At 43.2% G+C, this 27101-nt stretch overlaps 1 protein-coding gene across 5 annotated transcripts in view; it reads left to right on the top strand.

The window, feature by feature from the left end:
- The window catches only part of LOC144693641 (AMMECR1-like protein), a 54463-nt gene that overhangs the window by 5596 nt on the left and 21766 nt on the right, over nt 1-27101 (top strand). For 2 of the 5 annotated variants that reach the window (XM_078563488.1, XM_078563490.1), the window contains 2 exons: nt 510-634; nt 16830-17331. In XM_078563488.1, the coding sequence (XP_078419614.1) occupies nt 16862-17331 (470 nt within the window). In that variant the 5' untranslated portion in view covers nt 510-634; nt 16830-16861. Of the gene's footprint in view, nt 1-483; nt 635-4699; nt 4794-16829; nt 17332-27101 lie in introns of those variants that run through there. The other 3 variants (XM_078563489.1, XM_078563491.1, XM_078563486.1) reach the window with 3 other exon arrangements.

The raw sequence follows: 27101 nt of genomic DNA, 5'->3' as shown, positions 1-27101 counted from the left end.
AAGGAATGGGACTGTACATTTTGTACTTCTGTGATAACTGATGATCTGTACAGGAGATCAAGATCTTTTTGGCAGGATATTGCAACCTATCCCAGTCTATCAGTGTCACTGGGCTTATGTGGAGCATTCTCTGAAGCCAGTTTGCTTTCATGTGATACACCCAACAATCCCAATTGCGTTTGCAGCTGCTATCACCAGTGACAGACTTGTTACCCACCAGTACTTTACCCCAGTGTTATACAGCTTACTATGTCCTCTTGGAAGAGCAGAGGTTTGAAAATAACTACTGCTCAATGTATTTCACTGTTGAGTGGACATGGCACAAAACTTTCACATGCCCACCATTGCTCTTCACAAAAATCCTTGTGCCAGCACTTGATCTTTAGGATTGTTAGGAGTTCAGAGCAGATCTGGTGGATGATAAACTTGGGTTTAACACTGGAAATGTTTCTGAAGCAGTGTTGCTCTGTTGTTTTATTACAGGTTCTGTTTCTATCCCTGTCTTTCAGGCTTCACAAGTTGGGAGAGGTTGATCCCAGCCAGGAATGGAAGTAGAGCTGACTGAATTTTCCCTGGAATTTCAATAACCCAATCAACTGTGTGTAAATTATTTGGTTCCCAACTTCCAGAGCAGGTACACATCAGTATTACAGAGGTGGCTGCATGTGTATCACGTGCTGTGATAACTTTTTGGTATATTTTTCTGCTTTATCTCCTCCTCTCTCTGGTACCTTACCCAACTGACCATTGTTCATTTGAAGCCAGACCTTAAGTGGTGGCAGGTAATTTGACCATTGAGTTCAGCTGAGTCTAGTTGCCCTCGACTGACCTCACTGCATGTACGGTCACTAGCATGAGTTGCTGGCTCGTGATCAGTTGGACTTCTGCCTGTTTTCCCCTCCTCTCCGAGTTCTGGGACGATGTGGCCAATTGTAGCATTCCAGTTGTTGTTTACTCAGCACAGAATATGTCCTTCTGTGCTATATTGGTTAGTGACACACAGGTTAGTGAAGAACAGTGAGTTTTCACAAGAGTCTTAGACAGCATTCCTCCCTCAACCAACATGAAGGACAGATTAAATGGTATCTCATCTCATTTCCTGTTTCTTGGATCTTTCTGTGCTTAAATTGGATGCTTTTATTCCTGCAAAATAGCAATGACTACATGTGAAAAGTAAGTCAGTAGCTGTTAAATGCTTGTTAAATGCAAATCACATCACAATAGAGGGATTTCAGAACTGGATTAGACATTGCTTTGCAATGGCATGGTGAATCAAGACATTCCTGGCAGATCCTAATTTCACATTCAATGCTGAGTTAGCTCAGCTCAGCCAGGACAGTGACAGGGGACTGCAAAGGAAATCAGAAAAATCACAGTGGATTCCATCTTCCAAGCCAGTCACCCTTTCTTGAAAATGCAAGTTTGGATGTTGGGTGAGAGGTAGTTTGGGCTCTGCTGCGATGCCCTCCTTGGTTGAATAGCCACCTGACACCCCCAATCTAGGTGCACGACTGCAGAGTGGCCTCTTTCATGATGCGCCGGAGGGCTGCCTATACACCCAGTGTTACCAATCTGGAACAGGAGATTGATCTCCCTGAGAACTGGGACAAGCATTGAGCATTTTGCTCCTTTGCACCGCTTGCATGTCTCGCACGAGAACCTTTGGTGCCAAAGCTGAAACCTTTACTGGTTCCCGCCCCTAGCCATCCCAATGTCTATCCTAGGCCCACCACCATTCCAAAATACAGCCTGGATTTTCCTGCTAGCTGCTTCTGCTGTCGTAACTTGACTAGAAGTGTAGTCTGAGCAAGATGCTGTGGCAGCTGGAGCACACCAGCTAGGCATGAGTAAATTCCTGTTCAACACTGTTCAAAAGTACAGACTGTTCTCCAATTGTTTAACACAATGCCTGCTTAGGAAAAAAACCTGTCCTCTACATTCAGCAGGGTCTGCTTATGTATTGCTCATTGTTTTGAAATGAGCAGTCTGGGATACCAAGCTGATTTCTTTGTTACACTGTTACTGTCTTTTCTTAATTTGAAAAATGATCAATTTTGATTTGCACAAAATATTTTCGTTCATCAGCATTCGAAAAGTTGAGTGTTTAAAGTCAGACTACTTGAGTTACATATCTCTGGATGTAGACTTTCCAAGCCTTCTGAATTATCTGGGGGTGTCCCACATTGGTACAAGGGTGATATCACTTGTGGGTCACCATGTACCACCACGACAATCAGTGGTTACAGTGGCTTAGCAACAAGCATCACCACTGAAAGCAACAACGTACAATGGAAACCTGATAACCATTTCATGTGCAGCACTTGTGGCCGAACCTGAGGCCTCGGGAGCCAAGGTAAATTGTGGGAAGAGCGAGGCCATGTTCTTTGGGAACTGAGCTGACCGATCCTTTGTCCCCTTCACTGTCAGGGCTGACGGCCTGAAGGTGCTGGGGATATGGTTCGGAGGGACCAGAGCATGCGTTAGAAACTGGAAGGAGCGAGTGTCTATGGTGAAAAGGAAACTGGGCATGTGGGAGTGACGCTCCCTCTCCATTGCGGGTAAGAACCTGGTCATCAGGTGTGAGGCACTCTCGCTGTTGCTGTACGTGGTGCAGGTCTGGCCCATTCCACGGTCCTGCGCGATGGCGATCACCCGAGCCATCTTCCGCTTTATCTGGAGGTCGAAAATGGATCGTGTCCGTAGGGACACGATGTACAAGCCTCTAGATAAAGGGGGAAAAAACGTGCCCAACATCGCCCTCATACTGATGGCCACTTTTGTGTGTGGCTGCATCAAGCGGTGTGTAGACCCTCAGTATGCAAACACTAAGTGTCACTACGTGCTGAGGTTCTACCTGTCCCCAGTGTTGCGAAGGATGGGTCTAGCCACGCTGCCGCGGAACGCTCCAAGTAGTTGGACCGTGCCGTACCACCTGTCCCTCGTGGGAAAATTTATGCAGAGAAACCCCTTTGACCACAAGTCCATCAGGCAGTGGTCGGCACGTAACGTCTTAGAGGCCCTGAGGGAAAAGGAGAGGGTGGATCCTGTGGGATGGTTCCCCGAGCAGACTGTCAAAGCCATTTGGCAGAATGCCTCATCGCCAGAACTTTCCAACAAGCACCAAGACGTAGCTTGGCTGGTGGTGAGAAAGGCCCTCCCCGTCAGATCCTTCCTGCTCGCCAGAAGTCTCACCCCCTCGGCACGTTGCCCTCCAGGTGGCTGTGGTGGGGAAGAGACCGTTGTTCACCTCCTGGTGGATTGTGCCTTTGCAAAGAAGGTCTGGAGAGAGATGCAGTGGTTTCTGTCGAGGTTCATCCCGAGCAGTTCTGTGACACAGGACTCTGTGCTCTACAGGCTGTTCCCAGGGACACACACCGAGACAAACATCAACTGCAGCTGGAGGATCATCAGCTCGGTGAAAGACGCTCTTTGGTCTGCACGAAACTTGTTGGTCTTCCAGTGCAAAGAGTTGTCCCCGACCATGTGTTGCAGACTGGCACATTCCAATGTCCAGGACTACGTGCTGGGGGACGCACTAAAGCTTGGGGCAGCCGCTGCAAAGGCGCAATGGGGAAGGGTTGCTGCCTAAGACCTTTCTGCCACAGTGCACCGAGGGGCTGGGAACTGTTTAAATCCCCTCGGGCTGTACAGCTCAAAATGAATGTCTGCAAATGATTGTAATATTCATTTATTGTATTGATGCATTTCGTGATACACATTGTAAAAGTTGAACCTGATTGTATTTTTGTGATGGTGATTTTGAAATGGTTTGGAATGTGGTTGAAGATATTTTGTGAATAAAGTATATTTTTGCAAAAAAAAACTTGTGGCCGAACCTGCCTACCTCTCATGGATTGGTCTCTTCAGCCATCAGAAAAAGTGCAGCATAGTGAAGCTACCCCCATCCCCAATGGATTTAATTTGCTGCATGTCCATCATTTCACCTAGATTGAAGGGTACCGAGTGTCCCGGGTTGGAAGATAAGTCTCCCGGGCACTGATGCTAGCGACCCAGAGCTGACACCAGTCACTTGTATTCTGACCCATGCCTGACTTCAAACTGGGGGAGATGGGAGCCCACACCCGGGCTGACCCACTGTGAATCGAGGAGAGATGGGAACCCACACCTAGACTGACCCACTGTGAATCGGGGAGAGATGGGAACCCACACCCAGACTGACCCACTGTGAATCGGGGAGAGATGGAAACCCACACCCAGACTGACCCACTGTGAATCGGGAAAGATACAAGCTCAGATCTGGATTGGGGGGTTGGAGAGAGACAAACCCAAACTCAGGAGAAACCATGTGACTGAATATTAAACATGGGCCTCTTGGTGCTTTCTATTTAAATGTCAACTGAAGTTTTATAGCAGTCACTCCCTGACAACTGTATGCAGGTCCCTGATTAGAGTCCTGACAAACAAACTATAAATGTCTCTTCTGTATCTGCTTTTAGGACCCTTGTGCTTGTCTTTATCTTTCTGATAATGTAGGGAAATGTCACCACCCTCAAAGGTTAGCTGCATTGAGTTGCATCAAATCTACAGCACAGAAACAGGTTATTTGGCTCAGCTGGCCAATGCCAACATTTATGGTCCCACCCCATTTGGTCTAACCCTATCAGCATAACCTCTTATTCCTTTCTGCCTTATTATCTGGCTACTCTTTGTTATTTGTCTCAATTAGTTGTTGTGGTCGTGTGTTCCACATTCTTACTACTACTTGGGTAAAGAGGTTTCTCCTGAATTCTCTATTGGATTTATATGGCTTCTAGTTTTGGAAACATGCACAGGTGGGAACATTTTCTCTACGTCTACCCTGTCAAAATCTTTCATAGTTTAAAGACCTCTACCCCTCTGCCTTCTGTTTTTTAGAGAAAAGAGCACTAGCCTGTTTGATCTTTCCAGATACTTTTAACCTGGTACCATCCTTGTAAATCTTTTTTGCATCTTCTTTTAATGCCTCTATATCATTTTTATAATATGGGGACCAGAACTGTGCACTGTACTCCCAAGTGTGCTCTAAGCAAGGTTCTACACAAGATTTGAAGTGGCTTCCCTGCTTTTCAATTCTGTCCCTCTAGAAATGAAACCCAGTGTTTGATTTGCCTTTTTATGGTCTTATTAGCCTGCATTGCTACTTTTAAGTGTTTTCTGTATCCGTACCGTGAGATCCCTCTGCTCCTTGACCCTGTTTAGACTCTGACCTCTTTTATTATATAATAATAAATAAATAGTTTTATTTAAGTGAAACCACTTATTAGCAAGAGCTTGGCAGTTTTTGTAGAATAATTGTCTAAACTTAAGTCGGGACCCTTGAAGATTCTTGACCTAGCTTGAAATGCAGCTGGCAGGGGTGAAAGTGTGGTTCTGACCAACTGTGCCAACTGTCACAGCAGTGTCTTGTCTGTTTTAAAAAAAAACTGAGAGTTGCTAACTGGCTTTGGGAAGTAGGGGAGGTAGAAAAGATGCACAGTGATATAGCTATAGAGAGAGAGAGAGAATGTTGAGGAGGCTTAATCTTGGTGGAAAGTGTGCTGCAGTTTGAAGTGTGTAACTAAAAGCTTTGCCAGGATTTGTAAGGAGGAAGGCAGAGTAATATAACTAATATTGTGCTGCCAAGGCCTTGCGACTGATCTATGAGTTCTAATTTAATTTAAAACAGCATAAAATTCACCTAGTATTCCTGCTGCAATAGATAGAACATTTGAAGCAAGAGCAAACATTGGCCGATGCAATCATCAGCAAGCAGCATATGGAAAGCAGGCTGTGTCTAACTCAGAGGCCTGGAGGGAGTGGTGTTGAAATTTGCAGATGATTGATTCCTTGGAAGACCAAAGGGATATGCTGTGATGGGGTAATAGGCTATAAAGTCACAGATGGAATTCAGCGTCAGTAAGTGTGAGGTGATGCATTTTGATTTTAAAAACGTGGAGCAATAAATGTAATGAATGGATGTAGGCTTGGTGCTGTAGAGGAGCCAAGGGATTTGGGGTTATAGGTTCATAGGACATTAAAGGAAATGCATCAGCATAAGGCTGTTTTTTTTTAAAGAGCTAATAGAATTGAAGGTTTTATCTTAAACTATAAAATATAAAGCCAAGAGGTAACGATAAACTTTATAAACCTTAAGACCTCTGTTGGAGCAGTGTGTGCGTCATTGTGTTCCACAACAGAGGAAGGATATTAAGGCTTTCGAGAAGGTACAACTAGGGTTGCCAGCTCCTCCATCCCCACTGGATTGTCTTGTGTGTCTGCAGGAATGGAAGATTAATCTTTCTGCCCCTGCTGCCAGGAACATGGGTGAAACATTGAATTTGTAGCTTGAACCTGTGGTTTGCACCTGGGCTTTCTTGATGTGCCTCCTGCTTCTGGGAAATTCTTGCACAAAATGCTGAGCAAACATACTCAATGACGGGCAACCCAACCTTGAAAAGTAAATGCAGCAGCGTTCACAAATTGTGGGCAAGTGTCATGTGATTGGACACCATGCTTTCAAGCCTCCAGGGATACCTCCAACCACAGCTGTTAACCTTATGTGCTCCTGTACTGCTGTCAGGAAAGGAGGGAAGAACATTATGCGATCGGAGATGCACATTATTGGTATTGTAGCTTTTCTGAACATTGGATGCAGTTAAAATGATCATTAAAGAGGCCTGTACACATCCCACCATGGCAGTTTAAGAATTTTAATTTGATTTTACAAATCGGGAAATAAAAAGCTGGTATCTGTTGTAAATGCCTGCTGGTTCACTTAAATCCTTTTGGAAATGAAACCTCCTGTCCTCATTGTATTGGCCTGTGTGCGACTCCAGCCTCTCACCAATGTGATTGACTCTTAACTGCCCTCTGTTACGACCTTGCAAACCATTCGCTTGTATCAAACTAACACACAGACTGCAGCGGTTGAGAAGGGAGCACACCATTATCTCTCTGGACAGTTAGAGTTAGGCAATAAATGTCAGTGACGCCCACATCCTGTGAAGGAATTAATAAAAATCCCACTCACTGTGCTGTGTATCGCGCCTGTGCTCCCGCTTTGTTAGCACTGAAGATGGCTATGTGGTGCTCTCTGGCAAACCCCTACATCCTGAGAAACTTCCTCATTGGGTTACTTGGCATTGCATTCTATGTTAGGCTACAAATTGACAAATGCAAACACTGAGAGACTTCACATGAAAAAACTCTACACTCACTATTCATGCTGATTAAACTGTAAACTAGGAAGTTTCAAACCTCAAGAGTCTGTGCTGAAAGAACTTTCATCAATTATTTGTTGTAGTAACAGACTGTACTCCCAATTTAAGACAATTTACTGAACACTACAGTTTAAAAGAACAGGTTGTTCTTTGAAAAATATCAAGGAGCACGGGTGAAAAATGACTTCCAATTCTAGTCATCACAGTGTGTGTTCTTTAACCTCACGCTGGAAGCACTAGGTATCAGCATGTATCGACAGTCCCCTGATTTGTAAACCATTGAGAAAAAACTTGCGTCTGCAAAACATCTCTTCCAAATATTTCTAAGTGCTTCACTTGCAATGAACTACTTTGCATTGAAGTAACTATAACTTGGGCAAATGTTGCAGCCACTGCAACCATAGCAAGATGGTGGTGTTGTATGGTTTTGGTGATGTTGGTTGAGAGAGGAATGAGGTATCTTAAACTGGACTAAGCTGTTAACTGGCAAACCTGTAGAAAAACAAAGGTATTCAAAAAATGTATTTAGTACAATACAGTACCAATATATTTATAGATTTTGGTTGTGTAAGAGTATCAAGGGATATGGAGATGAGTTCTTGGGTCATCTTTGACTTAGAAATCAGTGTGCTACAAAGTTGACATTCAAAAAATACTCCTATCATCAAATCTATATAGAAAGTAGACTGCATGACTTCTCACTAGGAAATAACAGTCATTCCAGTGTGGGAAATCTTAGGGATCACAGTGTGTTTTATTGAGACTTTAATGAAAATCCCAAAACCACTGCAGAATTTGGGAGGCCTCTCATTGGGAAACCCTAGGTACAATAATAGGGGTGGACATAAAACTCTGAGGTGAATCCAGGTACATTGTAACCTTTCCAATCCAGAATGCTTGGGACCAAGACATTTCTGGATTTCGGAATTCTTTGGATTATAAAATGACATTAGAATTTTCATACTGTACGTGATACCTGCTCTGCTTGTTCCAAAACTGTATTTCCAGAAATACTGCATCCTGTGGTAAGGAGGCGTTAAATGTTCATTATCTTTTTTGAGCCCGCAGTGCCTGAGCAGTGAGTCTGTGGGTTGCTTGAGTCTGCTCAAAAAATTTCCGGACAACTGGTGTTTCTGAACAATAGATTTCCGAGTCTGAGAGGCTAGGTGTGTTGCAGTTTGTGCTGTTGGAAATGCTATCCTGACAGACCTGCCTGGGAAATTATTGACGTTGCAATGTATGCTGTTGGATCCCACAAAAGGAAATTCTAGGTGCTGACAACCAGCTGGGAGGCTGTAGGTATTAGTGTGTGGAGTGGATCCCTCATGGAAGCTCCCAAGACATCACAAGGTCTTGCTATGGGAAATTCTAAATTTGAGAACATGTGGCGGGAACTCACTTGGATCCTTTGCTGCAATACTGTTTGTAGACAGCAACTTGTATTTATTTAGTGCCTTTTAATGTAGTGAACTATCCCAGGGCACTCACAGTGTCATCCGACAAAATTTGACACAGAGCCACAGCAGGGCTTTGTAGTAAACTGTAGGGTGTTTCCACAAATATCTCAATGATTAAACCCCTCCCATAACCATTGATGGACCTGCTTGTTGGGAACCTCTAGATACCACACTCTGCTGTTATATAGCTGACTCCAGATGTTTGAATGTACTGGCAGACTCCCATCTACCTCATTATGAAGTTCTAGATATTGGAATGTGGTATTCAACATCTCACAGGGAGTCCCTACAGATTAGACTGTTGTACAATCTCATTTTGAACTCTAGATGTCTCAGTGCACTGACTGAGACTCTGATGAATCCAGCATATGAAAATTTAGTTTCAATGTGAAGATATTTCATGTTTAATAAAAGCGTGTGGCTTAATTCTGTTTTGAAGTTGCCAGAATATGATACCATTTTGAGGAGAGAGCCCTTTTTGCCTGATTACGCTTCCATGGAGTGCTTTGGGCCATTTCTCTATGTTAAAGGTGCTACATAAATGCAAGTTGATGTTGTAATTTCACACTGCTTCAGCTTCAGACTTGCTGCAATAGAACCATAACAACTGTTTAATAAGTTCTGAGCTGGACAAACTGGAACCGTGCCCAAACTTACTTATTACTGTCGGAGAGGCTTAGCATAGATTGAGACATGTTGTTCTTAGGTTGCACTTTCAAATCGATGCCTGCGATATGACTGCAGCCCAGGCATCATAATGTGCTTTGAAACTCTTCATGTCAAAGGGAACCATTTGAAATCTGATGTGGAGTGTGGTGTGTCACTGTAGGTCCTGAAAGAACTCTGGTTAAGAAATTCTAGGTGGCATATTAATAGGTGTTCTGGTGCTGTATTTGCGAAAGCATAATAGAAAAATGCTGGGGTTCTGTGCGATTGTTCTGGTTAGCATTTGGACCATCTAGAAAAATTTCCTTCTCTCAAAACATTTTTTTCTTAGGTTGGATATCTAGTATTTAGACTGGAACTTTGTTATTTCTACTTAAAAGAATCAGTTCAGACTGGATCTGCCTTTAAAACCATTGGGCTTGATTTATGTACATCATTTTTGTGGACGAGCACTCTGACTCTGCACAGGTTTTTCTTACTTAGCTATGCCAGATGTCTTGTTTATGCTGTTTCCCTGGTAGTGTTTAAAAGGAATCATCTCTATGAAAGGGAGCATCACAAAATACCTTCAATTGGCAAAGCGTTGAGATTTAAATTTAACCTACCACTGAGTACAGATTGAGATATTTGACGAAATAATCTACAATCTGACTGCGGAGTTTTGAAGTGGCCACAAAAATGCCTGAAACTCTGATCAGCCCCATTGTGTAATCACACGGTTTGTACTGGATTCCAATCAGAATCCAATATAAACCCTGGGGATTATCCCCATCAGATCTCAGTACAAAACCTGGGATTATTGTCATATCCCAGTACAAACCTTGGGATTATCCCATCGGATCCCAGCACAATCTCTGGGATTGTTCCCATCAGAACCCAGTACAAACCCTGGGAATATCTGCATCAGAACCCAGTACGAACCCTGGGATTATCCCCAGTAAAATCCAATACACAACAGAATCCTAGAATGGTTACAGCACAGAAGGCCATTCCGCCTGCCTTGACTGTGTCAGTTCTATGCAAGAGCAATTTAGCTAGTCTCACTCCCTTTCCCTTTCCCTGTAGCCCTGCATATCTTTTCTCTTATGGTGCTTATTCAATCCCCCTTTGAAAGCCATGAATGAATCTGCCTGCAGCGCTTTCTCAGTGCATTCCAGATCCTAAGTAATTGCCATCACCAGTGTCATCTCGTTCTTGACCCTTCCACCTATGGGGACAGTTTCTCTCTGTCTACTCTGTCTAGACCCCTCACAATTTTTAACATCTCTATCAAATCTCATCTCAACCTTCTCTTCTCTAAGGCGAACAATCCCAATATCTACAGTTCACCCAAGTAACTGAAGTAACTCATCCCTGGGACCATTCACTTGAATCTTTTTGTCACCCTCTCCAAATCCTTCACATCCTCTTTAAAGTGTGGTGCAGGGAATTGGACACAATACTCCTCAAGGCTGAAGCCAGGTTTTATAAAATTTCTTCATAATTTCCTTGCTTTTGTACTTTGTGGCTCCATTTATAAAGTCCAGGATTCTGCATGCCACTTTCTCAACCTGCCCTGCCGCCTTCAACAATTTGTGCGCACATACCCCCAGGTGCCTTTCTTTCTGCATTCCCTTTAGAATTGTACTGTTTAGTTTATATTGCCTATCTTTATTCTTACTGTCAAAATGTAGCCTCCGCATTAATTGCATCTGACATTCCTAACTATTCCACCAACCTGTCTGTGCCTTCTTGAAGTGCCTTACTGTCCTCTTCACAGTTCACTATACTTACAAGTTTGTCAGTAAATTTTGAAATTGTGTCCTCTACAGCCAGGTCTAGGTCATTAATATATATCAAATAAACTAGTGGGGTGAAATGTGCTAATTTCTTAGCTAATATCACCACCGTCAACACCCTTCTGTCTATGACATCTTTGGCAATTTCTTCTTTGCCTCCACCTATCACTGGCCCTCTATCCAGCTCTACCTGTCCCACCCCCCTCAACTAGCTTATATTTCACCTCATTTCTATTTTTCCTCAGTTCTGATGAAGAGTCATACGGACTCGAAACATTAACTGTGTTCCTCTCCGCAGATGCTGTTAGACCTGCTGAGTTTTTCCAGCTATTTTTATTTTTGTTTCAGATTTCCATCATCCGCAGTATGTTGCTTTTATCCTTATTTTTATGTTCAATTCCTCATAATAAAGGATATCATTCCATTAGCCGCCTTGATTATATGCTGTACCTGCATCTAACCTTTTGTTACTCATGCTCTAGAACAGCTAGATCCCTCTGCACCTTTCAATTTTGCAGTCATTTTCCATTTAAGTAATACTCTGCTTTTTAAAAAAATCTTTCTGCTAAAGTGAACAATTTCATATTTTCCCACATTATACTCCATCTGCCAGATTTTTGCCCACTCTCAACTTATCTATATCTGCCTGGAAATTCCTTGGGTCTTCACAACATAGTTTCCTACCTATGACTTTGGCAGCATCTTCTTCCTTGGTAACGACAGATGCAAAGTACTTATTTTGTACCTCGGCCACGCCCTCTGATTCCATGTGTAAATCTCCTTTTGGTCCCTACTCAGCTCCATCCCTCCTCTTACTATCATTTTACTATTAATCTGCCAATAGAAAACTTTTGGATTCAATTTTTATGTTAGCTGCCAATCTCTTCTCATGCTCTCACTTATGTCCTTTTTCACTTTCTCTCTGACTTTTCTAAATTCAGCCGACAGTAAAATCCCAATGAATCCCTGGGGATCCGCCCAAAAATTTGTTAAGCGGAGCTTCATGATAGTCGAGGAGGCCCCATTCCCACATGAATACGTCTCTATAGCACCCAATATGCCTACAAATAAGGCCTATGTCAAAAGCAACATTTTTGGATGCCAAATGAAAACATAGTAAAGTAGTGAATGTGTGAAAAATTCTTTATTCAATTTGTTCACGCTTTACAATGACCTGACTTTGTAAAAGCCAAAGCTTTGCATTAAAAAATGGTGAGAGTTAGCTCTGGTAAAATGAATCTTTTTCTGCTTAGTGTTTTGTTTTCGGATCTGCGTGATACAGTCCACCATGTTGTCGATGCAGTTAAATGTGTTTTTGGTGTTTTCGTGCTGCAGTGCGAAATCCAAGAGCATCCCTACAGGCTTTGTGACATTGGCTAGGGAAACAGGCGAGCGGGTGGGCATTCATTGGACTTGTCAGGGTCATCAGCCTCCTCTGGCTTAATGTTTTCACGCTCTTGTGTGGTCTAACTCTGCCCTGATTGGTCGGTGCTGTCATATGACAGCTTGGACAAATTTGCTAATCCAGAGATAGCTGTGTGGAATTTTCGTTTATCACTGACATTGTTCTGGTGGGAATGGTTGACTAGTTCAACATAAGTGGAATTTAAAGTCACCTGAGTTTGTCGCCTTGTGATTTCACTGTAGTTCTTACGTATTATCAACTTGAATCTGTCATTTGCGTCCTTTTTGTTTTTCATCTTACTCTCCATCTCTTTTGTTATCCAGGGAGCTCTGTCTTTGTCCTTGATACGCCTGAATTATCCCCTCTTTAAAGACAGCTCATTGTTCCGCTACAGTGTTGCCTGCCAATTTTTGATTCCAATTTACCTGGGACAGATCCATTCTCAACCAAGTGAAATTGGCCCTCCCCAATTAAGTATTTTTTTACTTTAAGTTGCTCTCTGTCCTTTTCCATAGATAAATTAAACCTTATGTTACTATGAACACTGTTCTCTAAAAGTTCCCCTACTGAAACTTGTTCCATTCAGCCCACCTCATTTTCCGGAACACGTCCAGCCATGTTTCCTTCCTTGTAGAGCAGAAAACATACTGATCTAGAAAATTCTCCTGAACACGCTTTAGAAACCCCCACCTGCCCTTTACACTATTACGATCCCAGTCTATACTAGGATAATTAAAATCCCCCTTTATCTACAGTTTTTCTCCATTAGTATCTCTTTGGTTTTTGCACCTCTCTGTAGTTTCCAAATTTGTCCCTTTATATCTTTCCCAATATTTGGTGGTCCATTGAATACACAGAGTAGTGTAATGGCACCCATATTGTTTCTTAACTATGCTCTCCTGGACCCAAACTGTAACATATTCTTCAATTAATATTGCCACCACTCCTCTCTTTCCTGAACACCCTGTATGCAGGGATATTTATTGCCCATTCCTGCTCTTTATAAAGCCATTCACAACATCATATTCCCATGTGGCTAACTGCACCTGCAGCTCACCAACCATGCTTTGTGTTTAGGTACATGCACTGTAGAACTATATATTGGACCTCCTTGTCTGCCCCATGCCTGACCTGACCTTTCTCACTCACGTGCTATCTGTCTCTCCCAAACCTTTGTGCAAGTCATTTCTTCTTTCTAATGCCGCATTCTGGTTCCCATCCCCCTGCCAAGTTAGTTTAAACCCTCCCCAAATCATTAACAAACTGCCCCACCATGATTTTGGTTCCACTCTGTTGAAGTGCAACTCTTCTGGCCTGTATAGGTCCTCGCGCCCCCCAGAAATGGTCCCAATGTCCCACAAATCTAAAGGCTTTCTTCTTGCACTATGTCGTCAAACACATATTCATCTGCTCTATCCTCCTATTTCTATACTCACTAACATGTGGCACCAGGAGTAATCCAGGGATTACTACCTTTTTGAGGTCTTGCTTGCAAGTCTCCTTCCTAGCTCTCTAAAATGTGATGCAGGGCCACATCCCTTATTCTATGTAGCTTGTTGTAACCGATATGGATCATGACCTCTGGCTATTCACCCTCCTTCCTCAGAGTGCTCTGCAGCTGCTCAGTGACATCCTGGACCCTGGCACCCAAGAGATGACCTGCCATCCTGGATTCATGTCTGCAGCTGCAGAAACATCTGTCTGTACCCCAAACTATGGAACCTCCTATCAATATTCCCCTCAATTTTCCTCCTGCCTCTTTTTACAGTTGAACCCGTTGTGGACTTGGCTCTGGCTGCACTCCACAGAGGAACCATCATTCTCATTAGTATTCAAAATTTGAATATTGCTTGGAGAGTGAGATGCACTCAAGGGGCTCTTGCAATACCTGCCCAGTCCTCATTGACTTCCTGGCGGTCACTCATTCCCACTCTACTTGCACACCCATAAGCCCCAGAGTTGCCACATCCAGAAACGTACTATCCGTGTAGCGCTCAGCCTCGTGGATGCACTGCAGTGACACCAGCTATTGCTCATGTCCTGAAACCCAGAGCTCAAGCTCCTCCAGCTGGCAACACTTCCTGCACATGTGGTTGTTCAGGATTGAGAAACATCCTAGAGCTCCCATGTGGCACAGGATGTGCATTCCATGTGACTGATTAGACTAACTAAATTTAACAGAAATAAATTAGAGAGAGAGCGTTAATTTCACCTCAGTATAATCCAGTATACAGCCTGTAATTACACCGCAGTATTATCCAGTACACAGGGTCTAATTACACTGCAGTGTAAACTGCTACACGGTTTGTGATTACACTGCAGTTTAATTTGGAACACGGACTGTAACTGCACCTCAGTATAATCTGATACACGGCCTGTAATTACACAGTAGTATAACCTGGCATACAATCTGTAATAGCACCTCAGTATAATCTGGTACGTGGCCTGTAAATACACCGCAGTATAATCCGGTACGCAGCCTGTAAATACACTGCTGTATAATCCGGTATGCGGCCTGTCAGTCCACTGCACTATAATTTGGTATACAGTTTGCGATTACACTGCAGTGTAATCTGGTTCGGAGCCTGTAATTACACCTCGGTAATCTGGTACACGGCCTGTAATTACAGCATGATGGGTCAAGGACGTCTGGTGTAATATAATAAACTGATTAGTTTGAAGGACGGAGTGTGTCTGGTCCTGATATATTCATATGTCATATGGTTGGGTGTAACCCTTAATTTGACTTAATTCATCAGTGTATTCATGTTAATTTAAACTAAAATTTGGGTCCTATTCTTAGAATAATGACTCGTGTCTGTAATAATCCCTTCCAGTTTATAAAAGTGTCGATGTTGTATTTTTCTATATAATCTTGTTTTGAGGCCGAGGGTTTAACTTTTTAATTAAAATCTAATTAAAGTCCCATCTTGCTTGGTATTATTTTGATTGTTGACATTTGTTTGTCAGATACTTAATTTCTGCATTAGCAGAACAGAGACAAATTCCAAATCAGTTTAGCTTCATTAAGACGCATCACCTTTATTTAATTATGTTGTGCCAGCTTGGAAGCTGAAAAAGAGAGAGAGACAGCATCAGTTCACCCAGTCAGAGCATCAACCACCTGATACTATGTTCTTCAGTTATTATCCCTTTTCACTGTGCTGCTAATGGGACTTAGTTTTAATCATGGACTTGTATTCAAAGCTTATTGAAGAGAGCTGTTAACCCTGCAAAACATTTATTCTATTGAAACCAGTGAAAGTTTAATACTGTAATGGGTTATCTGTTAATTTACCTTGCTCTGTTTCTTTCTTAGTGATTTGTAGTTTAGCCTGAAATGTTTGGTCTGTATACAATAAGTACAATACCAAAAGAGAGAGTTTAATTATGGGGCGGTTGTAATGATGAAATTGTGGAGAGATGTTCTTAGTGCAGAGTGAAAGAGTCTCAGTCGATATAATGATAATTATTCTGATACAGTACTGTGACCTTCCAACAAGAGATGGCAGTGATGTACCTTGGAAATAGACAGAAATATGGAGGTGTATCTGGATCAGTGCTGGTGTCTGGGCAATGCAGTGTGGTGGTGCTATGTCTAGATGATGCTGGATACAGTGCTCTAAATGATGGGGGGCATTGACTATGACTGATATGAGTGCTGTGATGGGGTGGCATTCTTCATTTGGGTATTGTTGGGGTGATGTTAGGTGGCACATCAACCAGCTGTGATTGGTATCAGGTGGTTGATGTTGTGACTGGGTGAACTGATGCTTGTAGTTGCAGCACCATGGAACAACTCCGAGGTTTTCTTTGCACTTGCTCTTCATTCTGTAGTGAATTGCAATTCATTGTTGGCACTTGATATATTTAGGACATTGATACATTATGCAGGCCAAACAACCAACCCAGTTCACCTCAATGTGATTACCATAACCTTGTATGATGCTCTCAATTCATCAACCCAAATTTCTCCTGCCACCAGTGATGATAGACTGTAACTTCTGCACAGTCGTGTAAAGCACAAAATACTTTCCAGACCAAACCCAAGTTTGGAAGGACAAAATTTCAGTCTGCATTCCTGAGCAATTTGTCACAGTTTAGTTGCTCTGATATGAAGTGTTCACACTTTAGTGGGGATGGGTGTGAGAAGAAACTCTTCCAGTTTTGCTGTATACAAATGTCATGCGATTACTCCTTAATAACAGCGCCACTGTGCTGACATATTATGCATTTATTTTGTATTCATTCCTTGAGAACTTCCAGTTGGTGTGTTATCTTTGTTAGTATTGTGTCTCTAATTGTTGGGCATTCTCTCGCTCAGGGTGCCGTGCTGACACTGTGTTGCAGAGGAGGATGGGAAAGAGGCGGTGCCTTCAAGTGGAGCCAACGCTCGAGCAGAAGATAGCAGCAGGGTGCTGTGGAGTGAAGAAGCCCAAGTTATCGGGCAGTAATGTGCACAACCAGCTGAACCACCCTGGCACGGGGCTGGGCTGTGGCTCGGTGCCTGGCCTGCAGTCTGGAACAGCCCTGGGGAACCACCACAACCACAGCCAGAACCACAACTATAGCCAGAACCATTGCGAGAGGAACAACCGGGAGAGCAATGGGAACCTGAACTCCTTGAACTCTGCACTCAGCCCTGTGACAGGGCTGACCACAGTGGGAAACCGTCCGAACGGGACTGGGCTCAGTGGGACCAGTGGAGTGAATGTGAGGAACTTGGTGGTGACCGCAGAGATGTGCTGCTACTGCTTTGATGTGTTGTACTGTCATCTGTACGGATTCCCACTGCCCCGATCACCCAGGTTCACCAATGACCCATAGTGAGTACTGCAGGATAAGGATAGTCGATATACTACTCATTGTAGAGAGGAGCAAACACTTCCCCAATGATGCTTCCATTTAGGCACATTAGTGAAGAGTGAGGGTAAGTCCCCTCGTGAAATATCAAATGAACCAATTTAAAAGAAAATCAATAAGTTATTAAGTGGCATGTTATCCTTTTAGTTCTTGTACCTGGCTCCAGTATGAGCTGAAGGATTCCTCTTCTGTGGATGATTAGATGGTGTGCTGGGTTAGATTGATGCTGTGCTCTTTCTGCTGTGTTATGGGCTGTTTCTCCGGTTTCCCATGTAGGGAGCTCTGATCTCCACCATAATCTCCTGGGAGGGAGGCAGCAAATCAATCGCTACTTAGTCAGCAGCTCCTTACAGCTGGTTCAATAGCAGTACAATATTGTCAGCTACCTGAGAGCAGAACTCTTGCCAGTCCTTTCATCCAAGGGATGTTTGGTGATGCTCTTTAAGACCCAGTACAATAACCTATGCCAGAAACATTTGGCTGCAGTGTAACCACCATTTGGATGCAGGTCAATAGCCAGCACTGCCGTTATGTAAATACAGCTCAGGCTGGCACAGAGGCTATTTCGAAGCTGTGCAGTGATCTGTGCCAAGGCCATTTAGATGCAGTGTACTATTTAGACACCGTACAGGATTTCATTCCTATGCCATTGGGAGTTCCTATTCTGCATCCTACTGCCAAGTATTAGCAGGTTAGTGAGCTTGAGCTGCTTTCTTGTTTCCTAGCAGGTGACAGAATAACTGTATTGTTGGAAGCATGGAGCACGTTTGCTTCATACCTTTACAGCTGGGAAATAGGAAGAACATTTGGTTTAAAACAAAAGAGATGCTGCTCTCGTATTTCTGAGACTTGACTTCAATTTCAGTCCAGACTGACCAGACACAATTCCTCTCATTGTGTTTGGTGCTGATGCTGAGGTGGGTTTGTCATGGACCTTTTAATAGTTTAACTTGGCTAACTATAAAATGGTGTTTGGTGAAGGTCATGTGATATATACTCAGTGAGATTATACTCAAGGTATTGAAGTGGGAGAAAGATCTGAGATATTGGGAAGATTATTAACACGATCAGACCAATGTTCCTTTGGCGTAAAACAAACAAAAATGAAATGTTGCACTACATATCAAATAAACTGAGTGCACAAAATTGAGTAGGAAAATAAAGGACTTGAAAGGAGATGGGCATCTGAAAAGCTACTTAATTTTACAGGAACTGAGGATTGGCAGACTGGGAGAAGTTGCATTTAAGTAGTGCCTTTCACACCCTCGACATCCCAAAGTATTTCGCAATCACTTTGCTGAGTAATCACTGTTATAGGAACATACGAACGTACAAATTAGGAGCAGGAGTAGACCACTTGACCCTTTGAGCCTGCTCTGCCATTCGATGAAATCATGGCTGATCTGATTGTAACCTCAACTCCACATTCCCACCTACCCCCAATAACCTTTCACCCCCTTGCTTATCAAGAATCTATCTAGCTCTGCCTTAAAAATATTCAAAGACTGCTTGCACTGCCTTTTGAGGAGGAGTGTTCCAAAGACTCACGACCCTCAAGAGAAAAGATTTCTCCTCATCTCTGTCTTAAATGAATGACTCCTTTTTTTGAATAGTGGTCCCTAGTTCCAGACTCCCACAAGAGGAAACATCATTTCCACACCCACTCTGTCAAGACTCCTCAGGATCTTATATGTTTCAATCAAGTTGCCTCTTACTGTTCTAAACTTCAGCAGATATAAGCCTAGCCTATCCACCCTTTCCTCATACCTGGAATGGGCTTGTTATCTTGTTAGTCTAGTAAACTTTCTCTGCATTGTTTCCAATGCATTTACATCTTTCCTTAAATAAAGAGACCAATATTGTACACAGTGCTCCAGATGTGGTGTCTCCAACGCCCTGTATAAATGAAGCATAACCTCCCTACTTTTGTATTCAATTCCCCTCTCAATAAGCGATAACATTCTATTAGCTTTCCTAGTTACTTGCTGTACCTGCATACTAACCTTTTGTGATTCATGCACTACGGCACCCAGATCTGTCTGAATCTGAGCTCTGCAATCTCTCACCATTTAGATAATGATTTTTTATTCTTCCTGCCAAAATGGACAGTTTCACATTTTCCCATGTAACACTCCATTTGCTAGATCTTTGCCCACTCACTTTATCTATATCCCTTTGTAGCCTCCTTATGTCCTCTTCACAACCTACTTTCCTATCTATCCTTGTGTCATCAGCAAATTTAGCAACCATACCTTTGGTCCCTTCATCCAAGTCATTTAAATAAATGGGAAAAAAATTTGAGGCCCCAGCACTGATCCTTGAGGCAAACTACTTGTTACATTTACCAACCAGAAAATGACCCATTTATGCCTGCTTTTTGTTTCTTGTTAGCTAGCCAACCTTCTATCCATGCCCATGCCCTACACCATGAGCTTTTATTTTCTCCAGTAGCCTTTGATGGGGCACCTTATCAAATGCCTTCTGGAAATCTAAGCATATACACTGGTTTCCCCTTTATTCACAGCACGTTACTTCTTGAAAGAACTCCAATAAATTGGTTAAACATGATTTCCCTTTCACAAAATCATGTTGACTTTGCCTGATTACCTTGAATATTTTTAAGTGCCCTGCTCTAATGTCTTTAATCATAACTTCTAACATTCCCTATGACAGATGTTAAGCTAACAGGCCTGCAGTTTCCTGCTCTCTGTCTTCCTCTCTTTTTGAATAAAGAAGTTATATTTGCTATTTTCCAATCTAATGGAACCTTGCCCGAATCTAGGGAATTTTGGAAAATTAAAACCAACGCATCAACAATCTCACTAGCCACTTCTTTTAAGACCCTAGGATCAAGTCCATCAGGACCTGGGAACTTGTCAGCCCGCAACTCCAACAATTTACTCAGTACCACTTCCTTGGTGATTGTAATTTTCTTGAGCTTCTCCCTTCCTTCCTTCCATTTCCTGATTTATAGCTGTTTCTGAGATGTTACTTGTATCCTCTACAATGATGGCGGATGCAAAATACTGTTCAATTACCTGTTATAGTCCACAAAAATAGCGAATTAGATAGATAATTAACTGATTGATTAGTGGTTGGGATTGTTTGGATCCATCTGAGTGAGCTTGTTTGATGTCTCATCTAAGATCATAACAGTGGAGTACTTTCTCAGAATGGATTATGTACCCAAGTCCAGTGAGGCTTGAACTCTCAACCTTCTGACTTGGGCAAGAGTGCTATCACTGAGCCAAGCTGATAATTTGGACCTTTGCCTGAAATACATCACTATGTTGGTTGTGATTCATGTTTGACTGAGACAATGAGATGAAAGTTGGACTCCCAATGTGAAGCACCTGAGACAGTGTAAGTTCAGATAATCTCAGTGCAATTCTTCTGGAGAAATGTCTATAACACTAAACACTAATGACTAAGTCTTATCAGACCCTGGAAAAGTCATACTGATTTATTAGTAGGCAGTTTCCCACACCAGATCCATTGGGAAATCAGGCCAGGCTCTAGGCTGTGGCCTTCGAGTGCTTGATTCCATTTTTGAAATTGTTAGGTTTTGATTAGCAGTTTTCAAACTGTGATGGGTGGGGAGATAAGGAAAATTTAGAAGGTTCAATTCCTGCAGGCCACTTTAAACAAAATGGATCTGGAAAAGCTCGGATGGTTAAATCCCTCTTGTTTGGGGATCGTTTGCACTGACTGAATTCCGAGGCTGGAGATCTGACAGATATAAGTGCTACACCACTGGCAAATGTGTGACAGTTACGTTCCCAGCCACCTCCCTGCTCATAGAATTATAGAAAAATACATCACAGGAAGAAGTCATTCAGCCCATTGTGCCTGTGCTGGCTCTTTGGTAGTTATCTAATTGCTGTCTACCCCAGGCACTGCCTGAGCCATTCTCTCAGCGCATGCATGTAACTTTGCACTGCAGCAGCAGCATCGAAAAATGGAGGGGTAAAACTGTACCTTTATATAATGTGCAGCAATTAGCTGTAATGAATGTGAGGTGAGATGGACAGTTCTTTTTTAAAAATGGCTTTTCTTTATTCTTTAGTGCATATTTTAATTCCTTGACAGCAGGTGTTAAGCTGTTTGTTTTGTACAGGCACTTGAATGGTGATTGAGAGAGTGATACCAGTTGTTTCTCATCCATTTGATGGTGTAAGCATAGAACAGTATAAATGGGATCAAAAGGAAGAAGTTGTTTTTTAAAATGTCCCCTGTGGTGAATGTTCCAGGGTTGCACCAGCTGAGTGAGTGTGTGGATTGAAAACACAAAATGCTGGAAAAACTCAGCAAGTCTAATAGCATCTGTGGAGAGAGAGACAAAGATAATGTTTTGAGTCCGTATGACTCTTCTCCAGATCTCCAGAAACATTGTGTCTCTCTCTCTCCACAGATGCTGTCAGAGCTGCTGAGTTTTTCCAGCATTTTTTATTTTCGTTTCAGATTTCCAGCATCTGCAGTATTTTGCCTTTGAGTATTTGCGGATGTCTGGATTGCACTGGCTGAATTAGTGCATGTGAGGCTGGAATTTTACGCTCCCCTTGGAGGCGGGTTGGCAAGCAGATGTGCAGCATAAAATTGGGTGCCATGTCAGCGGCATTGTGCTCATCACTCAGGCGTCAGGCCTCCTAAGGGTCTCCATTATTGGGACACTAAGGTCTCCTCTCATTGCTGCTAGGATTCTTTTCCTCGGCGGAGAGGTCGGTGCCAAGTTTTGAGTCCACCCAGTAAAACCTGGTGGTATCATGCCTGGGCTTGGTTGTGGGGGGAGGGGGTGCGCGGTGCTTCCTGTTCAGGCATCCTGTGCCCATCAAAGGCCTCCCTCAAGCTATTCCTCCACTCCCTACCCTCCCGAATTTTTATTGATATGATTAATTCATTTTTTATTTATTTGATTGGCTGGCAGCTCTCTGAAATAGGATTTCCTCTGCGATCAGGGAGGAAGGCCTGCCTGAAGATAATTAAAGGCCTGGGGACCCCGCCCCCTGTGTCTGGGTTACACTGGCTGTGTGTGCGCGTGTGCGCGCGGGACACTTGTAAAGTTGATTCTTGTTTGAAGGGACTGTGGGGAAACATTTTTTTCTCCAATTTGCTGTCTTACTTTCCTGAGGCTGCTATAACTCTGCCATTACAGCTCCATTACTAATGGCTTCCCTCTGGTACCTCGGTCAGTTTTCCTTGGGCAATCCTGGACAGTGACTTAGGCAAGCTATACAATTGTGCAAGGCATCGTGCACTTTTCAGTGTTGGGTAATGATCAGCAGTGTGACTGTGGCATCACTTGCAAAGAGCTCTTGACTTCTACTTTCAGCACTCGTTCAGGTAACAGCGCAGACAAGGGGTCAAACATGGGTCCCTCCTGGTCCTTATCTTGACAATGCATTTACCAAGTGGACCTTTGAAAGAAGTTCAGGATTAGATTTTTAAAAACAAGTGCTATTGATTCCGTTCTGCCTCTTGTAATGGGTTTGCACAAGTTTCACTATTGTAATAAAAACAATATGCTGACTTAATGTTTCAGGACGATCTTTTCTCCGCATTCTGATCAAAGGTCACTGACCTGAAATATTAACTCTGTTTCTTTCTCTTCACAAATGCTGCCAAACCAGAATACTTCCAGCATTTTCTATTTTTATTTCAGATTTCCAGAGTCCATGTTGCTTTGCTTTGGTTTCACTGTTATAGATTGACTGGAAGCAATTGAATTGTAGTTGTCAATCCATGTTTCAGCCTATTATGCTTAGATGCTAGATAGATTTTGAGATGCAGCAAGGAAAAGCTTGTAAGGGACTTCAGTGCACTCAGAATCACAGAAATGCGACAACACAGAAGGAGGCCATTCAGCCTGTTGTGCCTGCACCAGCTCTCTGAGCGGTGCATCTAGTGCCACTACCCTGCCTTCTCCCAATGACCCTGCACATTCTTCCTTTTTCGATAATAATCCAATTTCCTCTTGAATGCCTTGATTGAACCTGTCTCAACCACATCCTCCAGCAACAGATCTTAACTACTCACTGCATGAAAAAATTTCTCCTCATGTCTCCATTGCTTCTTATGCCAATTACTGTAAATCCGTGCCCTCTCATTCTTGATTCTTCCACTAGGGGAACAGTTTTTGAACACCTAATACTCTGGTGAGGATTGTATCATATTCTAAGCAGCCTCATCCTAGAGATGTTTTCAAGGGTCTGTTATTTATAATGAATGCTACAGGACTAGGTTTCTGTTACTGGAGTCAGATTTCATTTTAGTCCTGCTGGAATACTGTGTTGGAACATTTCATCCTGTTAGGGCTTCAAAATATTGCTATCAGTCCTGCTAGAATATATTATGTGGGAGGTTATTTGGGCGAGTCCACAGCTGAGGTTATTGTTCCAAGTTTTGAATTTGTATTAGATATTACCTCGGTAAAGTGGCGCTGGTCATTCCCACAAGTGGCCTGAGCTTCCTTTGTGTCTGTACTAATCCTAACCCTAATATCATAATGGCTTAACCTAGGAATGTAACAATAAAATAAAATAGAGTCTTTCACAATATCAGTGTGTCTCAAAGGGCTTTACAGCCAATAAAGTGCTCATGAAGTATAGTCGCTGTTGTAATGCAGGAAATGTGACTGTCAATTTGCGCACAGAAAGGCCCTCCAAAAGCAAAACGATAATGACCAGAAAATCTATTTAATGATTTTGGTTGAGGGACGAATATTTGCCGGAACACTGGGGAGAACTCCCCTGCCAAAGCTAACGGCACTATTGATTAACTGCATGTATCTGCAGGGGGCCCAAAATCAATACTACTTACACTTTAAGCAGTGCAAGCTAGGTTTAAGTGCATTGTGGCTGGAGCAATGGCAGTTTGCATTTATATAGCGTCTTTAATATAGTAAAATGTTCCAAGGTGCTTCACAGAATTGTTATAAAGTAAATTTTGACACTGCTGTTAGGGTAGATGGCCAAAAACTTGGTCAAAGAAGTAAACTTTAAAAAGTGTCTTAAAGAGAGGCAGAGAGATTCAGGGAGGGAATTCAGAGTTTAGGATCTAGGTAGCTGAAAGCACAGACACCAATAGTGGCCAGAATTAGATGAGTGCAGAGATTTTGGAGGGTTCTGGGGCTGGGGGAGATTATAGAGATGGGGAGAGGCTGAGGCCATAGAGGGATTTGAAAACAAGGATGAGAATTTTAAAATTGAGCTGTTGTTCAGCTGGGAGCCAGTGTAGGTCAAGGAGCACAGGGGCTATGGGAACTTTTGTATGAGTTGGAACACGAGCAGCAGAGCTTTAGTTAACCTTCAGTTTAGAGATGGTAGAATGTGGGCGACCAACCAGGAGTTCATTAGACTAGTCAAGCCTGGAGATAAAGGCAGGAATGAGGCTTTCAGTTGCAAATGAGCTGAGTCAGGGATGGAGTTGAACAGTGTTACAGTGGTGGAAATAGGCAATTTTGATGATGGCAGAATTATGTGGTTGGAAGCTCATCTTGGGATCAAATATGACATCAAGGTTGCAAACAGTCCAGTTCAGCTTCAGACAGTTACCAGGGAGAGGGATGGAGTTGGTAGTTAGGGAACAGAGTTTGTAGCAGGGACTGAAGACGATGGCTTTGGCCTTCCCAATACTTAACTGGAAAAAAATGTCTGCTTATCCAGTGCTGTTGGCTCTGGCGGGGAGTTCTCCCCGGTGTCCTGACAAATATTCATCCCTCAACCAAAATCACTGAAACAGATTATCTGGTCATTATCGTTTTGCTGTTTGAGGGACCTTTTTAATGTGTGCAAATTGACGTTTTCTACATTACAACAGTGACAGAATGCCAGATAAGCAGTTTGATAATTTAGTAATAGAGGAGTCATCGAGCGAAGTGCTGTTGAGTATAGCTGGGTGTCGTTAGCATACACGTGAAAACTGACAATGTGCTTTCAGATGATGTCAACGAAATAGATAAGGAATATGAGGAGATCGAGAATAGATTTTTGGGGTCCCAGAAAGCAACACTGTAGGAGCAGGGAGAGAAGCCATTGCAAGTGAGACTTTCGCTAAGTTTAGAGAGATAAGAACATAACCGGGTGAGTGCAGTCCCATCCAGCCAGATGACGCTGGAGAGGCATTGGAAGAGGATGGTGTGGTCAGCTGTCTCAGAGGCAGCAGACAGGCTGAGAAGGATGAAGAGGGATAGGTTACCTTTGTCACAGTCACTAGGGTGCCATTTGTGGCTTTGATAAGAGCTGTTTTGGCACTGTGGCGGGGGCAAAAACCTAATTGGAGGGACTCTATGGAGTTTCAAGAAAGGTGGGCATGGATTTGAGAGGTGACAACATGTTAAAGGACTTTGGAGAGCAATGGGAGTTTGGAGATGGGGCGGGTAGTTTGCATGGAGGTTGGGAGTCAGGGTTGGATTTTTGAGGAGCAAGTGCTGTATGAGTTGAATCTGACCTGGGAAAGACAGCAAAATGACTGAACATAGGAGGGAAGGGGCACCCAGCTTTTCTGACACTGCACTGGAGATCTTGGCGGAAACAAGAACTGTTCTGAATCCTTAGGGGGCCTGGAGGCCAGCCAAATGCACAGTGAAATGGCAGTAGGAGCAGATAGCCAATGTCGGAAGCCTGGCCCCAAAGACCAGGATGCAATGCCTTAAGAAATTCAGTGACCTCAGACAAATAGTCAGGGCCAGTGAATGCATCTTCAAATGTCATGTCCAACCAACAGCCTCGGCTACTGCTCAAATCACCACATTTCCATCATTCACTTACCAGCAATCTCTAATGATAGGACAAATAACCTAACAATCATTTGCTTCACACATGCACACTTAGCATTGTTGTGAGCCTCAAACTCGCATCTCACAGGTTGGACACTCGGCCAGCTATTCAACCAAGACAACTGCATCACCCAAGCATTATTGCATGGCATTTACTGACACATTTTCCCCTTCCCTCGAGAAGGTGGCACACCACCAAAGGCAGCAGGAGCTAACTGGAGGAGGACAGGGGTAAACCTGCATGCCCTTTCAACCATGGAGAGTCTGTACTAGCCATTATTGGAAGTGCCATTGTTGAGGCAGTGCTCAGCAGTGGAACTGAAGTCATTGAAAGTAGATGATGGCATCCTTATACCTAATCCTTCTCACATCCCACTTCCTCCTCATCCCACAATCTCTTCTGACTTAAAAGCTGCAGAAGTTGTAAGCATGCCACCCTCTTACTTTATTCTCCCTTCCTTCACTGTAACCTTGCTGTTGTGCCTTTCATATAATCAAGTGGTGCCACCTGGCCAGGTATGCCAGGAAGAGGTTGATGACACGCCATTGCATGATTTCACATTTGCAGCCATCAGCTTGGATATTAACACTGTGCATACCTTGGAAGATAGATTAGAGATGGGATCTGCACATGGCAAGTCATTGGGCACAAGTATGCTGCAGCTTGGGCTGGGGGCAAGGATAGCACTGGTGCTAGCTGGCTGGAGTACTCTGCAGGGACTTAAATGAAATCTTTGCTGGACAAGATATGGAAGAAGGTTGATGGGCACACATAATGAAATGCTTGTGCCAGAAGCCTGCCAGAAAGCCAGTGTTTAATGTCAAGGAGCATGAAGGAGCCAGCGCCAGCTTGGCCCAGGGCTTTGGAGCCCATTTTGTCTAGTACAGAAGTGAAGACCAACTCCGTCAGCACGTTTGTGGACCCAGCCATGAAGCAGTGTGTGGTGCTGCCTCAAGCTC

Source organism: Cetorhinus maximus, chromosome 19, assembly GCF_964194155.1.
Source record: "Cetorhinus maximus chromosome 19, sCetMax3.hap1.1, whole genome shotgun sequence".
Classification (NCBI taxonomy): domain Eukaryota; kingdom Metazoa; phylum Chordata; class Chondrichthyes; order Lamniformes; family Cetorhinidae; genus Cetorhinus; species Cetorhinus maximus.
This window is presented reverse-complemented; position numbering and strand designations above follow the sequence as displayed.